We start from the raw sequence: 27995 nt of genomic DNA on the forward strand, positions 1-27995 counted from the left end.
GCTTCAGGGATGTAAATTAATTTAAAATGACCTCAAGCACTATTAAGGGACATTGCCATTCCTAAAAATCAAATAGTAACTGAGGACACCCCCTGTTCCCATCCTCTACCACTAAAGAAACTTTGATTTATCTAGGCCAACCCTACCCGTCAAGAAGTAACTGTATTTTTATTTTGGGTTGTTATTTTGCTTGTTTAGGGGCCTGTCCTCTGTGCTGGTGAGAAGGGCCGTACTCAGGCCACAGGGCCCTCTGGGATACTGTTTCCCAGCAGAACTGAGCATGGAGAGAAATATACAACCAACACGCACGCATAGGCAGGTTTTGCCCAGAACCTGCCCCGCCCCCTGCCCGCCCCCACCCTGGCCCCGCCCCCTGGCCCCCGCCCCCGCCCCTCGGGGATACTGTGCATATGGAGTTCTGTCTGTCACTGTCTGTTCAGAACATGTGAGTGAGCAGCATTCCCGGCCTGGGACTTCTCCTAGAGCAGCAGACACACAGCTGCGTAGCCAAGTCCCCAGAAGGTACGGCTCCCTGCCAGGGCGCAGCCTTTGGGAGCCTCGGGCCGAGGGCTCCTGCTGGCTCCAGACTCCTCCTCAGCTGCGCCCCTTAGCCCCCTCTCCGCTGACTAGTGCTGACCCCTCTCCACCACCGTAAGGTTCACCCCGTGAGCCCGCACAGGGTCAAGTGCTCTTGAGGAGCTGCGGGAAGTTCAGAAGGAAGCCCCACACGGGATGAGAGCCTTCCCTGGGCCCCCAGCCACCTCTGGGGCAGAGGCCTTCCACGGCCAGCACTTGGCGAAGGTGGCTCCCATAGATGACTGCTCTTCTCCCTCCTCCTCCTTGCTTCTCCCCCTCCTCTCTCCCTGCTGCCCCTCCCCGCCCCAGGGCCTCTCAGCTGGGCCCAGAGGGAGGCTGTCTTGTGGATTTCAGCCTCTACCTCTTGGATCCCCTCCACCCTGTCCCCTGCTCCCCTCCTTCACTCCGCGGTGACCTTCAGCTTCAGATCCTCAGCAAACTACCCCTGGAGGGCTCGACTTCTCGGATCTTGCCCCTGGACCGCCCTGGCTGAAACCCCCTGCCTGCCCCCTCTCGCTCCCCCCCACATCCATCCTGCTGCTGTTTCTCATTCCGCCTGCAGGACCTCCTGCTTTCCATCCTGAGTCCCTTGGCCCAGCTCCGGGGACCATCTGCCTCCCTACCCAGCCTGGGTTCCAGGGCCTGCCATTTCGACAATGCCCTGGCCGGCACCGAGGCGGGCCATCTGATGTGCTGTCCTTGAGATCTGACCTCGTTCCTCGGCATCCAGAGCTGCCAGGCATTACCCCCAGGATAAGCCCAAGCTGACTAAGCCCATCCCAGAGTCAGGCGCCTGCCCCACTGCTGCGGGCAGCCCTGCCACTCCTCCCGAAGAGTCCCTCACCACACCAGCTGATCTTCAAGAGGCCGTCCTGCCCTCCTGCCCACTCTCCTCCCTTTCATCAGAGGATCCTGCCTCTACCTTTTAGACTCTCCTGGCCATCCCTGGGGAGCACCCTGCTTCTCCCCTCCCCCATCTCCTCGCCCCATTCCCTTTCATACTTCACATTTCTCATCACCTCTTTCTTACCCTGTTTCATTTTTCCAGTGTCCTGACTCGTGATCTTTTCTGCCTGCCTCTGAAACTCTAATTATTTCCTCAATGATCTCTTCTCTCATGTGTCTTGAATCTCTCTTCTGCACTGTTTCCAACTACAGTTCTCTATTTCTCTAAAACAAATCTATACCTTGACTCTCCCATTCTCCAATAACTGCCTTTCATCAAATATCTCATAAAAGCTGGTTACTGCTCTATGCCCCCTCTTGATTTAGAGGTGGAGTGGATACCACCATCCCAGGGTCCACAAGATGGAACAATAAAATACAGATTAGAGTGGACTTACTGATATTCTGCTATAGAATTATTGTGACTCTAGCAATGGAAGAAATTGTATCATTGATGTGGACACAGTGGCCACAGGAGTTGCTGAGGGCTGGGAGGGGTAAGAAGAGGTGTGATGTGGGGCAATTTTGGGACTTGGAGTTGTCCTGAATGATATTGCAGGGACAGATGCAGGACATTATATATCCTATTATAACCCACTGAATGGACTGGGGGAGAGTGTAAACTACTATGTAAACTATAATCCATGCTGTGTAGCAGTGCTCCAAAATATATTCACCAAATGCAATGAATGTGCCACACTGATGAAAAAGGTTGTTGATGTGGGAGGAGTGGGGTGGGGTGTGGGGTATATGGGAACCTCTTATCTTTTTTAATGTAACATTTTTTGTGATCTATATATCTTTAAAAAAAAAGACAATCAAATAAAAATTAAAAAAAAAAAAGCTGGTTACTGTGTACTCACTGCCTTATTTTTCTCACCTTCTCATCACTGATCATTTCTTTGCAATCAACCTCCACCCCACGGTCTGTTAAACTGTCACCCCAATGCTCCTTGATGGCTTCCTAATCTCAGCCTCCCTGGATCCATCTCTATGGGGATCTCAACTCTGCAGACACCTCGTTCCACCCAAACCTTCCACCATTCCCCCCCAGCCATCAATGTCCAGCCTGTGTTTATGGGGCACCCAACCATTCTCTAGATGCAGAGATGGCCCTCAGCCCCTCTCCTGAATTTCCAACTTCTTTCCACACATTTCCACTTGCGTACCCCTCCTACACTAATAGTACCAAATAAAATTACAGCGAGTGTGGTCCCCCAAGTCCTTCTCTCTGGGTTTCCTGTTTCTGTTAACAGCTCAGTACTCGGAGTCACTTCTTTTCCCCCTGGCCCCAGGTCCAGCACACACTAATCCTGTTGGTTCCCCTCAAAGTTTCTGAGCTTTCCTGTTCCTCTCCCACAGTCAGAGCCTCAACTCTCTTTGTTTTATGCCCACTTGTTTTGCCTTCCCTCTTGCTACCAAGGATGAACAGCTTGTTTTTTTAACTCCTTCCTCTCCCCTTGGGCTCTGGGTCCTAAGCCCTCTCATATATTTAAGGACTTTGGTCCTTCAGTTGTCCTCTTGCTACCAGATATTTGCACAAGCCCAAGGATATGCTATAATTTCTCTCATTTTCAAGAAAATTCTTGTTGATCCCATATTTTTCTCTAGCTTCTATCCTATTTCTCTTTGCAGTCAAACAACCTCAATAGAATTGTCCATATTCACAGTCTTCACTTTCTGTCCTCATTCACCGCCAAACATGTGTTTCCCTCTATAATTCCAATGAAACTGCTCTCGTCAAGGTCAAAAACGACCTCCTTGTGGCCAAATCCAAGTCAATGCTTACTTCTCATCTTTCTTGACCTTTCAGCAGTGTTTAGCACAGTTGATCGCTCTGACTTTGAGACATGTCTCCTTGAAACATGGTCTTTGCTTGATTTGGGGACACTATTCTCTTTTGAGCCCCTACCAGTGGGCCAATTCCTTCTTGGTCTCACTCCCTGGTTCCTGGAGTTCTCTGGGGCTCAGTCTTTCGAACTGTTCTCTCTAAATACTTCCTCTCTTCCTAGGAGAGCTCATCCATCCCATAACTTCAAATATCATCTTTATACTATAGAGACTCAGATTTATAACTCCAACTTCACCTAGCCTCTGGACTCCAGACACATAAATCTGACTGCCTACTTGGAATCTCCATTTGGATGTCTAATAAGCACCCCAAATTTAACGTGGCCAAATTCTGACTCTATTTCTGCTCCTCTAGCAGTTTCTACATCACTGTAAATGGAAGCTCAGTTGCTTAGGCAAAAGTCCTTGCAGTCAGGCTTGACTTGTTTTCTCTCACTTTAAATCAAGTTCAACAGAAAATATTGTCAGCTCAGTTGTCAAAATACACCCAGAAGCTTCCTGTTTCTCGCCACCTCCACAGATGGCAGCCCAGCCTCCATCACCTCTCATCTGAATGACTGCTGTAGCCTCTTGACTTATTTCCCTGGGTGCACTTGTATCTCCTGCAGCTTGTTTTCAATACAAGCCAGAGTGATTCTTTTAGATCTGTTAGACCTAAATCCTCTTAAGGCTTTGCATCTCTCTCAGAATAAAACCATGGCCTTCCAGGGTGATCTGGCCCCTGGCTTTTGTCTCTCTGACCTCATCTCCACCATTCTCCACTCCACCTAAAAGCGCCTCTTGCTCTTTCTCAGCCTCACCAAACATGCTCCCACCTTGGGGCCTTCACTCTCACTCTTTCTCTCCCTACAACACTGTTCCCCCAAAGCTGGCATGGCTCACTCTCTTGCTTTATTTGGTTCTCTGTTTATATGTCATCTTGTCAGAGGTTTTTCTTGACACCACCCTCCCATTCCCACTCACTCTAGGTCCTTAATCTGCTTTATTTATTTTTTTCACAATATATACTTGATGTCACTTGCCATCTTACAGTTCTGTTTGTTTGTTGTTTGTTTCACTTCTATGTCTCTGGCACCAAGAACCATACCGGGTACATGAGAGGTACTCAGTAATTAATGGAGTTGTGTAATGAGTAATTAGCTCCCCTAACTGGGCTATTTTCAGTCATGCTCACCTCCTGCCTCTCACTTCCACCTTAACTTTGTAGAGGTATTGCTCTAATCTGTCTGCTATAAAAAAGCCTTCAGTGACTTCCCACTTGCTGCTCAATGAAGTTCAAGCCCCACCTCTCCATGTTACCCCTCCAGTCTTACCTCCCCTTCTCCCTCTGCAGGCACTGACGCTTCTGCTAAACTAGACCGCTCAGCAAGCCCCCTCTCCTTGCATGTCCTGCTCTCTACCGTCATCCTGCCTGTGGTGATTCCTCTCCTCCTCCAACTCCAATCACCTCCTCCCTTTCCATCAGGACCTAGTTTAGAGTCACCACTTCCATGAAGCCTTCCCAGACCACCCTAACCAGAGGGTTAGGGTGACCTCTCCCTCTGGAGAGACCTCTCCCTTCTTTCAACCACTACAGCTCTGGACTTGGGGCAGTCTGGTCCACTCATTATGTCCACTTGATATCTGAGTCAACTGTCTGCCCTGCAGGACTGTAAATTCCTTGAGGGCAAAAGTAGCAATAACATTTCCATCTTTGTGAGCCCCAGGGTGCAAGGCTGCACACGCAGTGGGTGCCTCACAAATATCTGAGGGCTGAGTGGTTCTCCACGCCTGATACTCACGTCGATCTCACTGAGGATGACGTCGATGATGCTGCCGATGACAATCAAGAAGTCAAACACATTCCAGGGGTCTCCAAAGTAGCCCTGGGAAGGAAAGAGATGGGAGAACCAGCTTGGGAGGAGGAATTCTGGCGGCCAGTGGAGGGCAGTGCCCGAGGTAACGCAGAGCCGCTGAGGCCAGGGCCAACGTGGGGGCCCTGGCTCCACTTCCCACTGGTGCTTCAGTGACATGACCTCCCCTTGCATATCCCCTTCTTCATGGCTTTTTATGCCCTTTCTTCCAGAGCACAGAGTGGTAGAAGGGGAGGGGAAGAGTTATTGGGACTTGGGGTTTGGGGTCCTGGTCTAGGTTGGGGAATTCTTCCATTTTCCACCCCCACCCCTGACTTAAGCCCTGTCTGGGCCTGACGGTGTGGAATGGGCAGAAGGTGGCTGGACTTGGCTGGGTGCAGTGGGAGTGAGCTTGGGAAACAATGAAATCGGGTAAGACATCCTCTACCCGAGGCCATGAGCCTATTCTTCAGAATCTTAAGGCGTAGCAGAGGAAGGTATGACACATCAAAAAGGGGCAGGGAAGAGGCACCTGGGATCTATTCTGACATCAGTCATTTCTGAGCCTCTGATGATTCCTCCTGCCCCATATCTGAAGGTGGAAGTAGACAAAGGGGTGGGCGAGTTGGAGCAGAGGTGCCACATGAAGGGACCTCCAGTAGAATGAGGTGTTCCATGGGAAGGCCCCCTACCCTCCCTCCCTGCACCTCATCTTCCCTGTGACCTCAGCACTCACCCTGGCCTTGAAGGCCATGAGCTTGAGGATCATCTCCAAGGTGAAGATGATGGTGAAGGCCACGTTGAGGATGTCTGAGATGTGGTTCATCTCCTCGGACTGGTTGTAGTGCTGTGGAAGGGACGTGGAGAGGTGAGCGAGGAGGGCCGGGCTTTCCCATCCTACAGATTCAAGCCTTCTCCTTGGGTCCCTGCCTTCCCTTTTTAGCTCAGAAAACCTGCTTAGTCTTATAGGTTCCCTCCCTCCCCCCACAAGAGGGTATGAGAAAAGGAGGAGGGGGCTCTAATCCCAACTCCCGCAGGGTGGGTTTATTTGCATATCTGGGGGTGACCAAGGAAGGGAGGCTGCCAGCCTGGGCTCTGTGACAGGCCCCACTCATCATTGGAGATGACTAGGAGAAATGACCCCAGGGTTCTAGAGCTGGAACGATCTCTGACTGCTGGTGGGCCTCTAGGCCTCCCAAGTTCACCTTGTCCGCACACTGCCCACTGAGCTGGCGAGACAGTAAAAGCAATAACCTTGACCTCCTGGCCCCAACAACAAGACCCTCCTTAAATCCATTTCCTGATATATTTCCCCAGGAATCTCTTACTCAATTTTTAGAAACTTGAAGAAATCCCACCTCTTCTACAAAACCCTCCCAGGTAGCTCAGAAGGACGGGATAGGTGTCCCTACCCCATCCTGCCTCAGCAGGACTGTCCCAATTCTGCTGCCCCTCCCTGTTCTGAACGCTGCTCTAAACCTTCCTGGGCTGGACAGTCTGGGCCTGCTGGCTGCGTGGTCCGCTTTCCCCACCCTCACGGCCTGGCCGCACGTGCTCACGTCGCTGGGTTATCTTGGAATCCTAGGGGCGGGGAGCCTGGATGTGTAATTCTACATATCCAGGGCTCGAGGGATCAGATGCTCAATTAAGGCTTTTTTTAAATTAAATTGTCTTTTTTTTAAAAGCTACATAGATCACAAAAAATGTTACATTAAAAAGTATAATTAAGGCTTGATACGATGCTGCCAATATCATGTCTGTAAAGTGTGCTCAACTCCCAAGAGAGACGCCTATTCTATGAACACGTTTTTCTTGGGACCTGAGTCAAGAATCCAACCAGCTCATCCCTTCCTTCCATGTAGACATGCAAGAGAAAAAACAAAAAGATAAAACAAACAAAAAAAACAGAGAAAGCATTTTCTACTTCCTGCACTTCCACTTCCTTCTCCAACGACCATTCCCTGTTTACAGAATTACCGCAGCCATTCACACGCGTGAATTACCCCCTTACTAAACTCTAAGTGCCTGGCAGACAAGGCCTGGGTCCAGTTCACGTCAGTTTCCCCGCAACATCTCAGCACCCAGTGCCCGGCACAGAGCAGATGCCTGGGAAATGTCTCCTGGGAGGCCCTGGCTAGGGATCCGGCCGCCCAGGCCCCTGGAGCGCCCCTTACCTGCATGCCCAGGCAGATGGTGTTGAGCATGATGAGGGCAAACATCAGGTATTCGAAGTAGGAGGAGGTGACGACGTACCACACCTGGTACTGGTATGGGTTTTTGGGGATGTAGCACCTCAGCGGGCGGGCCTTCAGGGCGTACTGTACACACTGACGCTGAGGTGCAACGCAAGGGGTAGATCAGCACGAGGGACACTGGGGGGCCCTGGAGCCTTGCTCCCTCTCCACCCCCACATCCAGGGGCGTGCAAGCCAGGAGGAGCTTGTGGCAGAGACTCTGCTGGAGCATTAGGCGAAGAGTCCTATGGGGCCCTCAGCCCAGAGGGCCCCCCTGAGTTAACCGAGCCCATTCCTCACACGGCCCCAGCCCAGGGGCTCTGAAGGGCCTCCTTTCTCTGGGCGTCATGGGGGATCCCTGAGAAGACCTTTTAGCCCACCAGCTTGTGTCGCTGCAGGTTGGGATGGGGTGGGGCATGTGGAGGCTGGGGCCGGGCGTTAATGGGAAGCTCTAGAGCCACCCCCAAACCCAAGGCTCTCTTCACTGGCAAGACCCCAGGGCTTGGGTTTGGAGAAGAGCTGCTGGGGCCCTGCCCTCCATCTCCAGCAGGGGGCCCAGGTACCTGGTTTTTGTCCAGCTCACAGTTCTTGTACTCAGTCTCCCCCTGCTCTTGGAAGGTGACGATGACGAAGCCCACGAAGATGTTCATCATGAAGAAGGCGATGAGGATGATGTAGATGATGAAGAAGATAGCCATCTCCACGCGGTTGTTATAGACAGGGCCCATGTCCTCGCTGTGCGTGTCTATGGCTTTGTAGAGCAGCCTTGGGGTGGGCGGGGGAGAGAGGTGATGGGCTAGGATGGCATGTAGGGGCGGGCCAAGGAGAGTGGGCCTTATTCCACAGGCCACGAGGAGCCCAGGGAACTTTCCGAGCAGCCAAGTAATCAGAGAGAAGCGATTAAACTGACAAGAAGAGGGGAACAGAACCCGAATGCCCTGTCTTTCCACTGGGGGCCCCGTCTACCTCAAACCAATCCTTGGGGCACCCCCGTGGGCAGAGATGTATACACTTTTGGGGGGGCTAGGGGTGCCTGGTCAGAGCGCCCTGGTCAGGCTCGCTTTGGAGGGGCAGTCTGCCCGCCAGCCCTACAAACCACCTGGCAGTCGGTGGGATTTGGAGAGCCCCTGCCCCAGGCTGGCATGGCGTTGGGTGGTGGGGATGCAGAACAGCAAGCGGGGTCCCCCCACCATGCCCGTGTCGCCCCAGCGCCCAGCCCTCACTCACTGAGGCCAGCCCTCGAAGGTGGAGACCGTGAAGAGTGACATCATGGCCGAGAGCACGTTGTCGAAGTGGAAGTCGTTGTGCATCCACTGCCGGGGACGCAGCTCCATCTGTGTGGGGTCCCCGTCCTTGTACACGTAGTAATAGCCCCTGACGCAGGGAGGCCCGTCACCCTCTGTGCGGGGCCGGCTGCAGCCTCCCCACCCTCATCCTCTGGGCCCCGGCAGGGAGCGTGTGGGGAAAGGAGGGCCCGGATCTGGGACCAGAGGGGACTGCTGGGCACTGCCTCCCACCAGTTGCCCAAGGAAAGGGCCTCTCTGAACATCCCTCCTGGACCTGAGGCCTCAGGGTTCCAGTTCCCCCAGCGTAATGGGCCACCGGCCCCCTCGCTGGTGAGCCCTCCCGCAGCGTACCTGCACTCCTGCTCTGTCATCTTGGATAAGTCATTGCAGCTGAAGAACTTCCCCTGCGTTCAGGAGGAGGGAGGAAGGAAGGAGGGAGCAGGCTGACAACTGGCAGTGGAAGGGGACAGCGGGAGGGAGCAGGCAGGCGGCACAGCAGAGAGCAGGGGCCTGTCCTCTTCCTCTCCAGCCCAGCACCTGAGCCTGGGAGCAGAGCCGGAGAATCGCCCACCGGCTCCCCCACCTGGGCTAGATGCTGCCATGGCTGAGTTGAGCTTCTTAGGGGAGCATTTGCTGAGGGCCCCAGGCCGGCAGAAGGGATGCAGATATGAACACAGCGTGGCTCCTGCCCTCCCCCAGGGAGCTGGGGTCTCTGAACCCCCTCACCTCCTCCATGGCTTCCCCGCGGCAGAGCGAGGGAGAGGGGCTGCCGCACCTTCCTACCCACCTTCTCCAGTCAGGGGTGGGAGTGGGGGGCAGCCCAGGGGGCTGCTGTGGAGACAGGGCTCCAGAGGTGGCGTCCAGCTGAGCCTCAGCAGCTCATGCCAAGCCGGAAGGACCCAGCACCCCTCCTCCAAGGCTGAGTAGGTGGGCTCTGTGCTGCCCCAGCACCCCTCCTCCAAGGCCTGAGTAGGTGGGCTCTGTGCTGCCCGATGCTGATTTCAGCCACATCGGCTCCCCTGAATTAGTTTTTCGTTTGTTTGCTTGTTGTTTTGTTTTTGTTTAGGAGGCACCTGCGAGAAGCAGGCACTCAATTGCTTGAGCCACATCCACCCCCCCACCAAAAAGATTTCATTTGAACCAAAGAAGGGGCTGATTGCTAGTTCTTAGCATGGCTAAAACAAGTTGGAAACCCATGGATTCTGGTCCCATTTCTGCAGAGGTCCAGAGAGGGAATACGCCTTAGCCAAGGACACAGGGCTAGGTGAAGGCACAGTCGGGACACCTGTTTCTTGCTGTCCCTACCACATCCCCTTCTATAGCTGCTTAGCCAGAGGGGTGAAGGTGAGGCAGGTGACTTGGGGATGAAGCAGGGAGAGGATACAGGAGCCACCAGGCAGGTTTCTGGGCACATGAAATCAAACACCCTATTTAATACAGAAAGCACAATGAAACTCTTTGAATACATAGAATACATGCGACGAATGTCCGAAAACTACACTGGGATGTAAAATGCTAACCGTAACTGCCATTCTACTCTCATCTTGAGTGGGCAGGAGCTGAGACTAAGGCGCAGAGAGGGGCGGGTGTGGAAAGGCAATTGCTCTTGCCTGGGAGGTCCCAGGGCCCCAGGCCTGACAGATGAGGAGGCCGGGGAGGGGCGCCCCAAGGAGACAGCCGCATGCGGCTGTAGGTACTGCCACCCTCCAGGGCCGTGACCAGCAGGCCCCGCCTCCCTGAAGGAACCCATCCTGGCTGCTCCCCAAAGCTGCTTCCCCGCCCCAGCAGAAAGGCCTGTGCGGTTTGCTTTGTGACCCCTTGTCTCTAGCACAGGGCCTGGCCCAGAGAACACACTCCATGCCTGTTTCCTGAATGAACAAAGGGCTGTAAGATGATGTTACTGCGTGTCTAAGACTGAGGTTACTACTCCTGATTTTTAAAGCTCATGCTTTGGGGGCAGGAGCAGAATGGTCAGGAAGGGAAGAATCAAGGCTGTAAGAGGCGCCCTCGGGTACCGACTCCCGTGCCCTGCAGGTGAGCTGAGAGCCGGGCCATCCAGAAATCAGAGCCCAGCGGGAGCAGACTCACTTGAAGGGCTGATTCCTAGAGAGGAAGTGAAAAACCATTTCCCCAAGACAGTGGGGACGGAATGGAGGGGGCTCCCAGGTGCCAGACAGACCTCAGCTTCAGAAGCCCCTGGGAGATACGAGACGCCCAACAGCTGCCACACCAGCCGGGAGCGTGGGGCGCGCCGAAGGAGGTGGAGGGGATTTAGACCGCAGGGCAGGATGGAGGAGTGGGAGGGGGTGACAACAGAAAGGGGGGCAGCGCAGGGCCTGTCAGGCTGGCAGCACATTGTGAGGGTGTGGGGACTCTTGGGGCCCCTTGGGGAGAGGCTTCATCCTCCAGGAAAAGATGTAGAGAGCCAGAGAGAAAGCAGGTCCAAAGGTGACTGCGGCCAGCAGAGCCCTAAGGCCGGAGGAGCCCCCGGGGCCACTGAAGGCCACAGGCAGGCGACTCCTGGAGGCCAGGGGACCTGGGGTCTAGCAGAGGGCTACCCACGGGAAGCCTCCCCAGAGCAGCGTCGGCAGGGTGAGGGGAGCACAGGGGCTGCGGAGTGGCATCACCTGGGAAAAGGACCTGGACCTGGGATACCTTGGCCCCAAAACATGGGGCATCCAAGGACACCTGAGCTCACAGCTCAGAGGAGGAAACTGTTCCTGCCTTGGCCTGGGGGCCGGGCACGGGCTGGGGACGCGGGGGGAAGCTGCCCGGGCTGGCAGGGCCTCACCTTGAAGAGCTGGACGCCGATGCAGGCAAACATGAACTGCAGGAGGGTGGTGACCAGGACGATGTTGCCGATGGTGCGGATGGCCACAAACACGCACTGCACCACGTGCTGCAGGGAGGGGCCGGTGGGAGGCCAGCCTGCTCCCCCATCCCAGCTGCCCCAGCCGAGGGGGCCCCTGCAGTGCCAGCCCTGCTGCCTCCCAGCTGCGTGAGGGAGGAAGAGGCTCCCGGGGAAGCACGACTGTGCCGGCCTCATCCTCCCCCGGCGTGGGCCAGCACTCAGGCCTGGGCCCAGCTCTCAGGCATGACCCAGCACTCATGGCCCAGCACTCATGGCCCAGCACTCAGGCTGGGTCCAGCTCTCAGGCATGGCCCAGCGCTCATGGCCCAGCACTCGTGGCCCAGCACTCAGGCCTGGGCCCAGCTCTCAGGCGTGGCCCAGCACTTGTGGCCCAGCACTCAGGCCCGGGCCCAGCTCTCAGGCGTGGCCCAGCACTCGTGGCCCAGGACTCATGGCCCAGCATGCAGGCCCGGGCCCAGCACTCAGGCGTGGCCCAGCACTCATGGCCCAGCACTCGTGGCCCAGCTCTCAGGCCTGGGCCCAGCTCTCAGGTGTGGCCCAGCACTTGTGGCCCAGCTCTCAGGCGTGGCCCAGCACTCATGGCCCAGCACTCAGGCCCGGGCCCAGCTCTCAGCTTCTGGTCCATGGCAGCCCCACCCTTCCCTCGCCCGGGACCCTGCCCAGCTGCTCTCACCTTCAACCCTTTGGCTCTGTTGATGGCTCGGAGGGGTCGGAGCACCCTCAGCACCCTCAGGATCTTCACCACGGAGATGGTGCTGGACCTGCAGGGGGGCAGCGGAGGGGTGGGGCTGGGGGCAGCCCCGGAGCGCTCTGCCCACTGCGGCTCCAGCTCTCTGCACAGAACGCCCTTCTGCCCCAGAACAGTCTGACCTGCCCCCACCCCTTCCCTCAAGCTGGGTGCAACCCCTACCCTAGAGCAGAGCTGCCTCTGCTAAGGAGGATAGGGCATCCCCTATGGGTGGGTGTAGGTGCTGTCTCCCCAACACACTGGAGCTCCCCGAGGGCAGGGCTGTGCTCCCCACGGGCTCAGGCACACGGCCTTCTCCTTCCCAGATCCCGCCACGACGCGCAGGACAGGGCTACCTGCCAGTTAGCACCATCACTGCAGGCCAGCCGTGACAACCCCAGGGTCCCTCCCCGCGTCATGGACCCGAGTGCCCCCCTCTAGCGGCGGTGAACGGGGCTGGGTGTCACGCTCTGAGGCCCTGGCACGGAGCGGGGGGCCCCAGGCCCAGCCTGGCCCCTGCCCCTGCTCACTCAAGGCCCATGGAGATGAGCGACACGGCCACCACCAGCAGGTCCAGGATGTTGAAGTAGTTCCGGCAGAAGGAGCCCTTGTGCAGGAAGGCGCCGTAGGTCGTCATCTGGGGAGAGAGGAGCCTCCTGGGGGAGGAGCAGCTCGGGGACAGTCCTGTCCCCCTCAAGCCGCCCCGGCCGCTCAGGAGGAGCACGTCCTGAGGCAGAGCCTCCCAGGTGCCTCTACGGTTCATGCAGCGCCCCGCTGTTTCTCTGCGCACAGCTCAGGGAGCCCCAGGTCTGCTCACGTCTGCAGGGAGTGATCAGACCTCTCGTCCTTCCTGGAAACCTTCTTGGGACAGCACCTCTGTCCTGAGCTTCCGAGTCCTGACCCCCTCAAGGACCCGGAGACCTTGCCTGGCCCCTGAACCCTCTCTCTTCCTTCCGCATCCGCTCCCTAACCCCCGCCCTCCACACCGCATACACACATTCGCGCTCCCTCCAGCTTCCTTTATATATTCTCCAGTAATCTTACGGACCCTTCGCATGAGCACATTATGCGCTTAAAGCACGAGGGAGTTGAAGACGTTTCCTGGCATTCGAGGCCCCGCAGGATTTCGTCTCCTCTTGCCTTCCCAGTCCCAGTGCCCAGGACCCCCTGTATGCACAGCGTGTCCCAGCCCGAAGGCCCACCTTCTCCTCTTGAAGCATGTCCCGTGTGCCCGGATTGCCCCTGCTATCTCTCCCTAACAAAACCTTCTCCAGTTCAAGGTCTCTCTGTAATGCCACTGCCTCCGCCAAGGTCTCCCTCACCTCGGGGAAGCCTCCCTCGCCCTCTGCTCAAATCCTCCCGTTGCCGAGGCCCTGAACTAAGGGACAGCTCCAATTTCATACAACAGCCTGCCCCTGGCCTGTGCCTTGTGCGCAGCTACCCTCTCCCCTCCTCAGGGAACACAAAGCTTGGGGCTGGGGTGTTCTGGACCCAGGTGGGTCCTCTCTCTGCCACCCCAGCCTGCAGGATGGCCTGAACCCCAGCGCCCCCACAAGAATGGGCCAGCAGTGATGAGCTGCAGGCGAGGCGCAGGAGGGAGGGATAGGGCAGCGTCCCCAGAAACCACCCCTGGGCAATGGGCACTTCTCCGGGGACTTGGAGGGAGAGGCCTTTCCAGACATTAGTCACGAAGATCTAGGAACAAGTCACAGCTCCCTGGATCTACTCTTAAGCTATTCTGCCTTCCCTAAGGAGGAAAGACCTCTATGGTTTCACAAATGTGGGCTGCACGCTGCTGAGAGGTGGGCCAGCTACCTGCTCAGCCCTCACCCCAGCTACGGGCTGGCCCTCCTCTGGCCTCCTGGGCCTGTGACACCCTCTACCTTCTGGATCTTCTCCCACCCCTGCCAGCATCCCCCTGAGTGAGCTCGGCCTGGCTAAGTTGGAATCACATCAGAGAACCAGTTCTCCAGCCTGGAGAAGCCCAGGCCCCAGGCTGTGCTAGAGTCTTCACTCACCTTGAGGACAATCTCCACAGTGAAGACGGAGGTAAACGCAATGTCAAAATAGCCAAGGATCTGGAGACAGGGCAGGGGGTGACACAGGACGGGGAGAGAGAAGCCAGTGAGAGGAAGCATGAAGCAATGATGCCATCGTCATCCTCATCATGACCATCGAAACCCAGGCAAGGAGAGCTGGCTGGGCCCCGCGCCAAGATGACTCATAAGAGGTGGGGTGGGCGGTCTTGGTCCCCCAGAGACTTAAAGTCTAAGAAATTCTGATGCCTGCAGCCACAGAGAGGACAGAGCTGGGCTCTGAGCACCAGAGGGAGGCGTGGCCGCCCTCCACGGCTAAGGCCGGTGTCGGCGAGGGGTGCTGAGCCTGGTGGAGGGTGGGACACCCTCACCTGATTCCTGACCGACTGGGCCCGGATGGGGTCCTCTGCAGCCAGGGCAGCGCTGCTGAGCAGGATGAAAAGCAGGATGAAGTTGGTGAACCAGGTGGCGTTGACGATACGGTGACACAGGACGCGGATCCTGGTGGGGCAGGGGTGGGGGTGTCAGGGGAGCTGAGAGCCATTGGACCTCAGGCCCTGCCAGCCTCCATCCTGCAGAGACCCAGGATCCCCCCCCTACCCAGGGTCAGTGGGCAGGAATAACCTGGCTCGGGATGGTTCTCCGGCTGTCGATGCAGGCGGCCCTGCCCCCACTCCATCCCTGCCTCCGGCAGCCCTGGCCCATCTCCCAGCCAAGCCCCTTTCCCTCCTTCCCACCCCCCAGACACCACCACCACCACCGGTGACTTCTCTATCAAAAGAAATGGGAGGGCTCATCTCCACCCATGAGGCAGACAGGTGAAACTCCAGGAAGACTGAAACATGCATTCATTTTGAAGGTGTCACGTCCTGAAGCCGCTGTAAAAACAGCAGCTTTCCCTTTTCTGCTCTCTCCCCTCATCTCTTCTGACCTGGCAGTGGCGTCTTGCTTTCATCCCCTCGTCCCTGTCTAAAAGTGTTCTTGGAGAGGAACAAATAAACACAGTTCCTCTTCGGTGTAAGTAACTGACAAGGTTTAAAGTATTCTGGAGATAATGGTACAAGGACACCAGGCCTTAATCCAAAGGAATGAGCTTCTCATGGTGTAATTATAGGCACAGAGAATCAGGAGAAGGAGATCTTCTTAGGGCAGAGAAGCACCCCTCTCTGAGAGCCCCATCAATCACCCCGCTCAGCATTGGCAGGCGCCACCCACTTATTGGTGGGGCTGAAGATGAAGAAGGAGCTGGCTTCTGGAATGGGCACTGCCTTCTCTTTCAGCTGCAGCTCAGCCAGGGGGCGTGGTCGGGGGCTCACTGGGATCTCAGGCTCATCTTCTTCATCATCTCCTATGGGGAAAGGGGGTGAAAGAAATCAGAGGTGTCTTCCCGCTCCTCGCAGCTCCCCTGGCTCTCTGCTCTGCGCCCTTCTTTGCCCTGGCAGCTGGCAAGCAAAGGTGGTACCAGGCCAGTGTGGGCCAGGAGGACATCAGCAGAGTCCACTCCCTTCCTCGCAGCAAGCTGGTTTGGGCTGTCAGGGGTGGGTGGGGCAGGCTCAGACCTTCCGCAGATGGGGTCAGGAGCAAGATCAGAGAGCCTTGCTTCTGTATTTTCTGCTTAGGGCTGGACCCGCATGCCCTCTAGGGCTCACGAGCAGGGGAAAAGGAAAACTGCTTCAGACGGGGAGCCCTGAGTTCTGGTCCCCGCTCTACCGCCAACTTGCCAAGGAGCCAGCTCTTCCCATGCCTGAGCTTCAGTTTCTCAATGTGTGAAAGTGACGTGGGGCAGGAGGGCTGTTGAAATAAATGGACTCTAAGCTGGGATCCTTAGAATCTAAAGCTTAGAGTCCTGGGCTAAGGATTCTAAAAATAACCATTTCAGAGAGGAACTGCCAGTGGGAAAAAAATCCATCAGTATTTCCTGAGCTTCAGGCAGTCCCCAGAACCATGTGAAGTCTGGAGGAGGAGAGGGTGGGCACATGCCTGGGACGTCTGCTGGGTCTCATGCCCCCTCGCCTGGGAGAGCTGGGTGCCCGAGGGGCTCAGCTGCAGGGTGGGGGATCCAGTAGCTGCCCTGGGGGCCTCGTCTAATGTCGGGCTGACCCTCCTCTTGCAGCTACTGGCCAGGCCCTTATTACCCCACCACGGCTGCCTCCTGCCTCCCCTGTAGCTGGCCCCTGTCCTTCCCGTGGGCTTCCAGAGCTGGCCGAGACCCTCGGGGTCGCCAGGAGTCACGGGATGCTGCCTTCTCCTGCTCTGGAGACGGCAGGCTTCTCAGCTTCCACCTAAGTCACGTGCCCTTTCTCCTGAGCAGCCGGAAGGCGTCCTAATGACACCTTCCACCTTTCCTGTCAACGACTCGAGATGCATTTGTACTTAACTGCAGGGCCTCTTAATCCTTAGAGGCTGCATATTTGTTTTCTTTTCCCCCTTAATTCTTTCTTCCTCTATGTCCTTTTTATTAATTTTATCATACACACCTTTTGTTGAAAGCTTTTTAAAATTATTTTTGGGAAGAGGCCAGATAAAAACATTTTCAGTCCCTTTGGTAAGACCTCTTTCCTAACTGGCCAACCCACATGGCCTCTCCCCCCTCTCCCCTCTTACTTTTTTCCAGCCCCTTTCCCTTCCCCTGAAGTCCTCATCTGGCAAGCCCAGTTTCCTAGGTCAACCACCCTCCCACTGCACACCAGCCAATCCCAGTTAACAGATGCTGGTTGTCAGATGAAACAACTTAAGATGAATTATTCTAAAACCCAAATATTCATTTCTGGAAAACAGCCTTCAAATTTTATTAATCTTGTCTACTCCAGCTCTGCTTTCCCCACACTTTACTTTGCAAAATCATTTATTCATTCATTCTCTTTATTGAGTGCCTAAGTGCCAAGAACTAAGCAGTTAGAGCACAAGTCCCCCAGGAGCTTAGAGTCATTGGGGAAGAGATGAAAATCGGCTGATTCCAGAAAGAGAGGTAAAGCTGACCCAGTGCTTTGAAAGACCATGAGTAACCTAAGAGAGAACCCGAGAGCTCTTGGGCATCAGGATTCTTCCAGGAGGCCTTTGAAGATCTAGCCAGTCTGGTTTTGCTCGCTCTGCTTGTTCCTCTCCTTGATACCAATGAACAGGGTTTCTGTAGCAGCCACTGGTTATTTGCACTTACAAGATATATGAGATACTTTGTAGTTTATCCATAGCTAGGTCTTATCCATCCTTCCTCCTCCCTCTGCCCTTTACTCCTTTAAGGTTTTCCCAAAATTATGGTTCTGTTCATCCCTATATCAGCCTGACACCAGATGTAATTGAGTCGGCCCCATCTCCTGCACCGCGTAGATTGGGTGTGCCCTCAGGGATCATCTCTTCTGCGTGGCTGCCATAGAAGATGTGCGTGTTCACACGTCTCTGTGCTCCTTGAAGCAGTCCTCAGCACTGAAGCACACGGCTGGCACTCAACAAATATTTGCCAAATTAAGTGAAAATAAAAGGTGTGGATTCTTCTATTGTGTGCACTGCATTGAGGGGGAGGCATGCTGGTAGATGGCTTAGTTGCAAGGTTAGTGCAGAAAGGATGTCTCCAGTTTGCAGAACTCCTCACGGAGGGGTCAGGATAAAGGGCACACAGGAGATTGTCCCTGGGGAGAGTTCAACCCTGGTGTACTCCCCCGTTCCCAGCATCCCTGCTCCATCCCAGGCTCGAGGGCCCTCACCTGGGAAGTCAGCCGAGGGGTAGGGATCCTTCACCTCATTGACATTGGATTCAAATTCATCAATTTTCAGCTGTAAGGAGGAACATGATGAAGATGATGATAAAAACAAAGGCTACAGTTTCCATTTATTAAGCATTTACTGGAGGGCCAATGTAGGCTCCTCATGTAATCCTCCCCTCAGCCTGAGTGTAGGTAACATTATAATTATTACTGTTTTACAAAAGAGAAAGAGGCCCATAAAGGTCAGACAATTGCCCAAGTGACCAAATGGCAAGGTCAAGACCTAAGCCCCGCAGTCTTCATGGCATGCCCCCGGGGGGTTCTCCCAAAGAGAACTGAGCTCCCTAAGCCAAGATCCCCAGCTCTTGTAGGACCCGAATCCCTGACCCTTTGAGCTGTTTCCGTAGCCTCCAGGAAGGATGAGCTGAGCCAGCCTGGAATAAACAGGGCAGGGCTGCAAATGGTGGGAAGCCAGTCTGGACCCCATAATGTCAAGGAGGGGAGAGGGACACCTTCTTGCTCTGGAATGGGATGCTGGGACTCTGAGAAAGTCTAGTTCCCAGATGGAAGGCATCTGTGCCTCCCAGTTCAACGGGCTCCCTGGAAGAGTCACTGGCTCTCCCTCTCGGAGTGGAGGCAGGTGCCCTCACCTGGCTGAGGTAAAGTATAATCACTCCCCTACCTCCCCACCCATCCCGCCAGCATCCTAAGGCACAGCGGTGAACAAGGGGACATTCAGGGGTCCTCCCATCCTGCCTCTGACAACACCCACTTGATGGGCTCACCTTGGCAGTGGTGGGGATGCCCTCGCCCTTGGGTTTCTGTTCCAGCTTCTTGGCCAACACTGACTTCTCCTCCTCTGACTTATCTGGGAGAACCCTGCATCAGAAAACCAAAAAATCCCAAGGGCTGGGCCCAACCAGAAATTTCCTAGGGATTCTGCTCAGCCTGACAACACCCTCCGGGAGACTCCACGCCAAGGGCTCTGTAGCTCTGCGGAGGAAGGAGCAGCTTTGGCAATTAAATGAGAAGGGCCATTGGCCTGGGCAAGTCTGTGATGAGAGCATGGTGTCCAGCTTGAGCCTGTGGAAAAACATGGGTCACTGGCCAGTCATGTTCAATATTCTTTGATTGGTGAATTGATGGAAAATGGCTTTGTACCTGGTTCATAAAGAATTCACAGCATGGAAGCATAGTTTGGTCCAAAACTGGCTCAAGTCTTTGGAAATCTCTTACGAGATACCTGGACTCCTTTTCTGGTCTCTCTCTCTTCTCTCTTTCTCTGCCTTTGTCATCCCATCTTGCCTCTCCCTCCCTCCCTTAGGCATCCCATTCCCACAGGTATGGGCATTGGAAGAAGCAGGACTTTGCCTAGAACTTAGGCACTAAAAGTGTGCTCCTCAGACCAGCAGCAGTGACACCACCCGGAAACTTGTTAGGAAAAGCACCTTGGTGTCACCCAGGCCTCCTGAATCAGAATCTGCATTTTAACTAGATCCCCAGGTGACACATTTGCACTTTAGGATTTGAGAACACTGTCTAGAAGACCAGTCCTGCTTCCACAACCAGAGGAGAAGTCCCAGAGTTAAATTATAAAATCAAAGATGGAGATAATTGTAAAGGGCGTGAGAAATCAGCCCCCACTGCAGAGATGAGATGCCTGAAGGTCAGCAAAGGAAAAGCCTTCCCCTCAAGAAACACAATAACTTGGTGGCAGGGTTGGGAGGAGAATTCACAGATCCCATCATCATCAGTCCCTGGCCCAACCTGTCTGGCTCTGCCGACACGTTTCCTGAGTCTTATCTAGAAGGACAACATGCCTCTAGTCCTGCCCCAGGAACACCTCATAGGATTCAGCAATCCTTGGCCATGGTTCTTTCTCATCAGACTCCTGGGCAGCACCAGCCCAGCTCTGGAGGGCCACAGCCGTGGTCACGGCCAAGCACTCCAGGCCCCTCCCCAACTGAGGGTGCAGACCTCACCTGGACATCTTCCTGCGTTTTCTCTCCTCAGCCTTGGCCTTTTGGGCAGAAGTCAGGCTCTCCGCCTCGGCCAGGTTGTCCACGGCAATGGCCAGGAAGACGTTGAGCAGGATGTCTGAGGGGGTCCAGCTAAGGAGCTTCAGGTTGTGGGTTTAAGAGAAGCCTCCTGATCAGAAGTCCTGCCCTGTCCAGTTGGTAGGACCTAACTCCACTAGCCTGGTGGGGTAGTCAGATCCCCTCTTGCCAGAGCTACCCCATCAGCTCGGAGAAGTGGATGAGCATCCTCAGGGAAGCCTGCCTGCCGAGGGGCCCACGCTGGGGCCTGAATCCACTGTGGCCTTTGAATCCCATTCATTTCCTGCCCAGAACTGATCTCAGTTCCCACACTGTGCTGTGGGGGGAGCCAGTGAGGCACTGCAAGTGAGAAGCATGCTCAGCACACCTGTGAGGTCAATGAACAATGGTTCCCTCTCTCCCCCTCCCCACGATATCAAATGCCATGGTGCCAGCATCAGGGCCCCTTGGGCATGGCCAGCTCCCTTTCTGGTCCCGTTCACCTGACCCTCCCATCTACTCCTCTTATCTGCCCTAGCTCAGAATGTCTGGTCTCAGGGTCCAAACTGACCGCCCCTGGCCACAAGGCCCCGATTTCCTCCTTCCTGCCTCCCAGCCTTTGTCCCTCCATTTTCACTGCTCCTCAGCCAAGCCCTGCCCTTCCCCCCTACCTGCCCCATGCTCACCAACCCTTCCAGGATTAGTTCTCCCTTCCCCCTGCTCCCCCCCCCCCCCCAAAAAAAATCACCCCTGTGTTTCTCTAACCTTCCCAGTGGAAGAAATCATCCTATAGATACATCTGCATCTGTTAAGCCCTAGTTCCGCTCCCCATGAGCCCGGCACTCCCTTCAAGGCAGAGAGCCTGGAGGCCTGGATAGTGGACACCCTTGACCCTTGTTTGAAGCCCCGGTCCCTGGCTGGTCTCTACACCCCACTCCCGAGGGGATACAGTTGCCACAGACAAAAAGTATGATGAAATAAATGCACACGAGCATCCCGGGGTAGGACGGCCCCCCGTAGGCCATGATCCCATTGTACATCACCGAGTTCCAGTCTTCACCTGTCAGGACCTGGGGGCAGAAGGAGGAAAGGGGGTGGGTACACAGAGGGACTGGAGAGTCCAAAGGGCCTCTTCGTCTCCTCCTCCAGCTCTTCATCCCTCGGCTCAGGATGACACGGCTCCTGCTCTCCTCATTCATCTCCTTCAATGACCTAAGATCTTATCATCAGCTCTCAAGGGCCAAGGAGGCCGGCTGTGGGGCCACCACTTCCCTGTGCTGTGTTCCCAAGCCCCAGGCCTCCTGGCAGGCCAGGCTCCAGGAATAGTGTAAAATCCCTGGAAAGACGGGATGCCTGACCAGCCAATGGGATCAATGGAAGAAAGAGCGGGTGAAGCCACCTGTAGGGTCAACTGGTTGTCCATGCACGGCCCCTCCAGCTGCTACCACGAGGTGGTAGTACTGTCACTGCCTACAGCAGAGAGGAGTGTTTCTGTGGTCTACGCTGAGCAAGTCCTCCAGGAGTTCCATGAATTGTAACCATGCTCCCTAGGGGAGCTTTTAGGAAGTGGTTGGCTGAGCCACGCTTCCTGAGTGAGAAATGGTTCTCATTTCTCTGGGCTTTCCCAGCCTGGGAAAGGAAGAGCTCACCTTGTCCTGAGTTAGCCCTCAGAGCTGTGAGTACCACGTGGAGAGAAAGGACGTATCTGGACTCCCAGCCCACTCAACTCCATTCATTAAATATTACCTTTTTGTGGACCAGCACTGTGCCAGGTACCAGGGACAAAGACAAATAAGACAAATCAGGCACAGTTCCTAGCCCCAGGAGCTTCGACTCCAGTAGAGGAGGCAGATGAGTAACGATTACGATGGAGAGAAGCTCAGGTGGTAAGGGAGCCTGGGGAGGGACACTGAACTCAAGCCAGCAGTCAGAGAAGGCTTCCTGGAAGAGGTGATGTCCAAGCTGATCTTAAAGGGCAAGAAGCAGGATTCAGCACCTGCGGTCGAGGGTGCTGTGCACAGGCAGGCAGCCTACCTGGAAGACACTGATGAGGGCCTGGGGGAAGTTGTCGAAGTTGCTGCGCCGCACCTCCGTGTCCTCGAAGTCGTACCTGCCCCCGAAGAGCTGCATGCCCAGCAAGGCGAAGATGACGATGAAGAGGAAGAGCAGCAGCAGCAGGGAGGCGATGGAGCGGATGGAGTTGAGCAGGGACGCCACCAGGTTGCTCAGTGACGTCCAGTACCTGAAAAAGAGGCCGAGCGGGGTGGGGAGGAGGCAGACCCCTCCCCCTGGTCCCCAGGAGGTCTCGGCGGGCTTGGACTCAGAAAAAGGACTGATGGGACCCGGAGGGAGACAGGTGCCTGGGGGCTGGGAGCCCGGGGCTCAGGGCTGCCCCGCCCACCCTTTCCTTGCTGCCTTCTGGCTGCTTGTCTCAGTTTATCGTTTCACCTTCTTTAGTAGCAGCTGAGTAGCCATGGTTCTGGGAGACGAAGGGCCCCTAAGAGCCGGGCTCACACCAGCGCTCAGGAAACACCCGTCAAGAAAAGAGCTCGCCTCCTCCCTGCGCAGTCCCAGCTCTGAGTCTTCGCTCTCCTCCCTTCTTGTTTCCAGCCCCCTTTCAGTCCTTCCCTTCCCCAGTCCTCTCATCCTCTGTCCCTCTTCCCTCTCCCAGTCGTTCCTTTTCTCTCCTCCCTCTCTTTCCCACCGCCTCTCTCCCTGACCTGCCATATGACAACTTCAAGGGGTAAGAAAAAAACATAATAGAGAAATGGGGTCAAAATGAGGACGTCGTTTTTCTCCCACAGAGGGAGGTTCTTTCAAGGAGGGCGGGAAGGCCAGGCTGAGGGGCCAGGCGTGAACTGGCTCAGACCCCAGACCTCCAGAAACGAGTGTCTGCTTGGAGCCCCCCAGGCCCCAGCCCGCCCGGGCCTCACTTGGTGATCTTGAAGATCCTCAGGAGGCGGATGCAGCGGAGCACGGAGATGCCCAGGGGCGCCAGCACGCCCGACTCCACCAGCAGGATCTCCAGGAGGCCGCTGCACACCACGAAGCAGTCGAAGCGGTTGAAGATGGACATGAAGTACTGGCGCAGGCCCAGCCCGTACATCTTCATCAGCATCTCGATGGTGAAGAGGGACAGCAGCGCCCGGTTGGCCACGTCTGCAGGGTCAGCGGCGTCAGCACAACCGCAGCGCCTCGCGCCCCTCTCCTCTCCCTGCCTCCGAGCCTTGGCTTTGGCCAGCCCTTCCGCCCAGGACACCCCCGCCGTGTTTCCAAGGCATCACCCTTCCCTACCTTCAACATCCAGTCGAATTGGGTGAATTTCTGAATTCTGTTTTAGAATCCTTTTAAATTCTATTTTAGATGTCTAAAAAGCTGAGCCACCGTGTTTAACAGGAAAAGGGTTTTTTTACTTTAGGGTTCATGACTTGGCGGAGACTCCTCCCTCCATACTGTACACCTCCGTCTCTCCTGCTAAAGGAGGGGTCCCTCCACCCACCTAAAGCCAATCTGTCCACCTAGGCTTTGAGCCCCGCCACCATCTCAGGAACCCCACTATTGATGATTCCTTTCCCTCTGTATGTTTAACCTCTTCTTTTCAAATGGATCCTCCATCGACACTTTTAGATGCCCATCTCTCCCATTTCCCCCTCTAGCTCCTTTCTTAGCTCTTTCTCTGTCTCACCCAAACGTCCCAAAAGAGCTGTCTGTATTGCTCTCTTCCCTTCTTCCTGCCCTGCCCCACGGGCTCCTCAACTCACACAAGTCTGGATTCTACCCTCGTCACTCCACCAGCACAACTCTCCAGGGTCACCAGTCACCTCCCTGTTGCCAAACCTGATAGACATTTTAATCCTCACTTTCCTGACCTTCCAGCAGCACTGGACACTGTGGCCTTTTCTCTTGCTTTTACAAACACTCTATTTTCTTGGCTTCTCTCACACCATACCCCTGGATTTCTTCTACTACTCTGGCTTTGCCTGAACCTGCTCTGAAGACACAATTCTTGATCTAATCATTGAATGCTGCACTTGAGCTTTGGCCCTCTTCCCTCCTCACTGTGACTCTATCCCCTGGTGATTTTAATCGAAGATCACAGGTTCAATTGCCATCTCTATGTCAATGGTCCCCAGATTTTAATTCCTTAGCTCAGACTTCTCCTCTGAGCTCCAAACCCATTTTTTCATCTTCCTCTTTGACATTTCCATTTGGATGTCTCAAACTCAACCTGCCCAAGCCCAAGCTCATGGTACTGCCTACACTTCCCTGATTTCCAAAAATACCTGGTCATTGACTGATTTCCCCATATCAGTAAGTGGCCCTACTGCCCATTTATCTGTATGGACCAGAAACCTCAAAATCACCTTTGACTTCCTTGGAGAGGGGTGCTTACATCTTGCACTTACAGGAAATTATCTACTACATGGATGGGGCTGGCTAATTTGCATTCCACCAAGACTGGCCTTCCAAAAACTCAAATTCTCTCATGTTATATCCTCACTTAGGACTTATTAGCTTTCCATTGCCTGGAGTTGAAAGTCCCAGTACTTTATTAAAGTATATAAGGCCCTCTGTGAGCAAACACATCTCCTGGCACCCTCTCAGTCACATACAAAATTCCAGTCGAATCCAAGTCCGTATGCCCCCTGCATTCACAGCAGTGCTTTACATCTCCATATCTTGCACCTTCTTTCCTCACTTTGTTGCCTGGGGATTGTCCACTTATCATTTAAGAGCTCCAGCATCTTCTCCTCTGCGATCCTGCTCTTGCTACCTGATATTTATCCCCTCGTTGCCCTTCCTATCTTGAATTGAAATTATTTATTAGCATCTATTTTTCCTTGGAATAAGTAAGCTACTCCAAGGCAAGAGTAGGGTGTTATTCTCTCTGAAGCCTGAGTTCTTTTTCTATGCTTTACATATAGTATGTACTCAATAAACAGTTGAGTACACACTATAAAAGATAGTTATTTTTGTAGTAGAATGTGACCCTGACTGCTTAGAGTCCTACATTACTGGTTCTCTTATGTTCAGTGCCCTGTAACTGGAATAATTTGTTCAGACACTTGGGCAAACAGCTGGAGGTTTCCCAATAACTGCTATTATTGTCCTGCTAATGCCAAGAGGGGGAAAGCTGGGTGTGTCACCTCGCATTTTGGGACCTCCATTCTCCCACTGTAAAAGGAGGGGGCTAGACCATATGATTCAGCACCAATAATCTAAAAATTCTAGAAAAATAATGTCAATATCTAATCAACTTCTGCAAATCCTGCAATGCCATTGTCCAGCTTTGGCACCAGGCCACTTCTCTCCTCTCCCAGCCTTGCAGGTGTTCTCATCTCACCTTGTAGATGCGTCAGCCAGAGGGGCTGGTTGTGGTGCTCTGAGGCGATAGACAGGGTGTTGAGGGCGACAATCAGGATCACCAGCCAGTAAAAGACCTTGGACTTCACGATGTCATGGCACTTCCAGCGGAAGATGCGGTTCCACTGCCTCCAGTGTCGGCTGCAGGGAGGAGGCCGAGGAGGATGGGGTGGGAGCCGCTTCACTCCAAGTGCCCTCCATCCTGCCACTACTTCCTGACAAACTCTGGCCATGCTTGGGCCCCTCCAGCTACAGGAGAGGAGCTAAAGGCCTGAGTCAGACAGATTTAAAACTTTGCCAAGTTCGTCATCTTTCAAAGGAGAATAATAATGATGCCAATCTCAGAGGGAATTAAATGAGAGAAGGCAAACGAAAGGCTTAGCACCGTGCCTGGCATAAAGTAGGTGCTGTATACATTTCAATTGTAACTGAAACAACACTGAGATATTACATTTTACCCATTCGGAAAGCCATTCTTTAACAAATTAATATCCAGTGTTAGGGAGGGTGCGGGGAAAGGGTACTTTCACAGTTAGTACAGCCTTTATGGAGAGCCACTTGGCAGCACTTACCAATGTTTACAATCGATAGACACTTTGACTCAACAATTTCATTTCTAGGAATCTGTCCAGCAAAAATGTTCCTACTTAATGCACAACAGTTTGCATACAAGGATGTTCCCTGCAGTACTGCTTACATTACCAAATATAGGAAAGACTCATTTCATAAATTATGTGGGGCATATAGGAATCCCCTATAATTTTAATGTAACATCTACATAATCTAAGTATCTTTAAAAAAATAAAAAGTATATTAAAAAAATAAAATAAATAATGGTGTAGCCATTCTGTGGCATATTTTGCATCCAATGAAGAGAAGGTGTGCTATGTGAGTATGTGTATATATGTGTGCATGTGTGCGTGTGTATCCTGATGTGAAACGGTGCCCTCAATAGATATTTTTACATGAAGAATGCAAGTCACCAATTCATACGGAGATCACATTTTATCAACAAATCTTTGGTGGGCACCTCCTATGTGCTCGTCACTGTCTGGGTTCTGCAAAAACAAAAGCCCCAGTGTGTGTGTGTGTGTGTGTGTGTAAGAACAATGAAAGCATAAAAAAGGTAGCCATCACCGGGGTTACCTCTTTGAAGAAGGGCTGAAGGGCAGCGAGGACTTTCACCTTTTCTTTCATATATTTCTCTGTGTTTAATCTTTTAAAAGCACAATTATGTGGGCATTTGTAAAAGGAGACAGACCAACCAACCTCCTTTAAAATAAAGGCTGGAGAACCAGGAGTGTCCCTGGACCCAGCTGGCCTCCTTCCTCAAGAGCTGCCTGCTCTGCCCCTGCAACGCGCCCTCCCTCGGCCCTTGCGGGGGCTTCTGAGCCTCCTCTCCTCGCCCAGCTCCACGCTGCCCCGACCCTGACAGACACCAGCCAAGCGTGCTCGCGCCCCGCAGCCCCGGCTGCGCTGATGTGCGCCGTAAGCAGGTGGTCTGCTTGGCGCCCTCTCTGATTGCACTTCCTCTGAGGGTCCTGTCACTTCAGAGCCCCCTGGGCAAGAACTGGCTTTCCTTTCTCGGAAGGGCTGCCTTTCTAAGGGATCAGGAAGGCGATGCTAGAGCCACTGAGGGGAAAGGTAACTGGGTCCCAACTCCACTGTCTCAGGGAGCTTGGGATTGGGAGCCCGCGGGGCCGACGGGCAGATACTTACACGAACTGGATGATTTTGTTCAAGCCCTCGATTTCATAGAGGCTCTCTGTGTCGGAGCCCCCTTCGTCCAAAGACAGCTTCCCTGGGGACAGGAGAGAGAGTCGGCCAGACTTCCGGACCCACCTGGGCTTGCAGACCGGAGCCAGGCACACCTGGAGAGGCACGATGACTGGGACACCTGCGGCAAGGGGTCCTGGGGGCCCGGGATCCCTCTGTGCTTTCCCAGATTCCCAAGAGCGGAAGAACCCGCGTCAGCCTGGTACAGCGGGAAGGTCCCTGGGCTCCGAGTCAGGATACCTGTTCTACAATTCGGAGGTGCGGGGCTTTGGGCGAGCCACCTACCCTCTAAGTGCATAATGCCAATAGTGTACTTGATCGCTGAACCTCACAGGCTTGCCGGAGCGTTAACTGAGGTGGGGACCCTCTGGGGGCAGACCGTGAGCTGCAGCTCCATTGGGGAAGGGATACTGATGACAGCTTTTGGGCCCAAACCTTCTCTCAAGTCCTCGACGTCCATGACCTCGCCCTGCGTGATCCAGCTCATGTAGCCCCGGAGGTCCTCCTCCAGCTGCTGCTTCTCCCGAAGCTTCTGGAAGGTTCCCCTGGATTTGGCCTTCTCCCTCTCCTTGGTGAATTCCCTGAAATGGAAAAGAGGAGAAGGGGAGGGGAGGAGACAAGAGGGGTCGGAGAAGGGCTGAGCCTCCCACAACGGGGAAGGCGCGCTCTGCCGGGCCGGGAGCCTTCTGTTCCAGGCGTGCCACCTAGGGTCCGAGTGTCCCTCGAAGCACTGAGGGGCAGCCCCTCTCACTACCCACTC

At 54.5% G+C, this 27995-nt stretch overlaps 1 protein-coding gene across 3 annotated transcripts in view; it reads right to left on the reverse strand.

The window, feature by feature from the left end:
• Positions 1-27995, reverse strand: part of CACNA1S (calcium voltage-gated channel subunit alpha1 S) — a 72374-nt gene that overhangs the window by 15106 nt on the left and 29273 nt on the right. For all 3 annotated transcript variants that reach the window (XM_058274937.2, XM_058274938.2, XM_058274939.2), the window contains exons 8-28: positions 27671-27816; positions 27179-27260; positions 25440-25600; positions 23029-23254; positions 22130-22337; positions 21045-21165; positions 20042-20156; positions 18845-18938; positions 18060-18129; positions 15574-15706; positions 14730-14859; positions 14341-14400; positions 12853-12959; positions 12269-12356; positions 11515-11622; positions 9075-9127; positions 8665-8811; positions 8001-8202; positions 7379-7537; positions 5941-6051; positions 5154-5237 (exon numbers count right to left, since the gene is read on the reverse strand). In XM_058274937.2, coding sequence (XP_058130920.1) covers positions 5154-5237; positions 5941-6051; positions 7379-7537; positions 8001-8202; positions 8665-8811; positions 9075-9127; positions 11515-11622; positions 12269-12356; positions 12853-12959; positions 14341-14400; positions 14730-14859; positions 15574-15706; positions 18060-18129; positions 18845-18938; positions 20042-20156; positions 21045-21165; positions 22130-22337; positions 23029-23254; positions 25440-25600; positions 27179-27260; positions 27671-27816 — 2605 coding nt within the window. The remainder of the gene's footprint in view (positions 1-5153; positions 5238-5940; positions 6052-7378; positions 7538-8000; positions 8203-8664; positions 8812-9074; positions 9128-11514; positions 11623-12268; positions 12357-12852; positions 12960-14340; positions 14401-14729; positions 14860-15573; positions 15707-18059; positions 18130-18844; positions 18939-20041; positions 20157-21044; positions 21166-22129; positions 22338-23028; positions 23255-25439; positions 25601-27178; positions 27261-27670; positions 27817-27995) is intronic.

The sequence above is a fragment of the Dasypus novemcinctus genome, chromosome 13 (assembly GCF_030445035.2).
Source record: "Dasypus novemcinctus isolate mDasNov1 chromosome 13, mDasNov1.1.hap2, whole genome shotgun sequence".
NCBI lineage: Eukaryota > Metazoa > Chordata > Mammalia > Cingulata > Dasypodidae > Dasypus > Dasypus novemcinctus.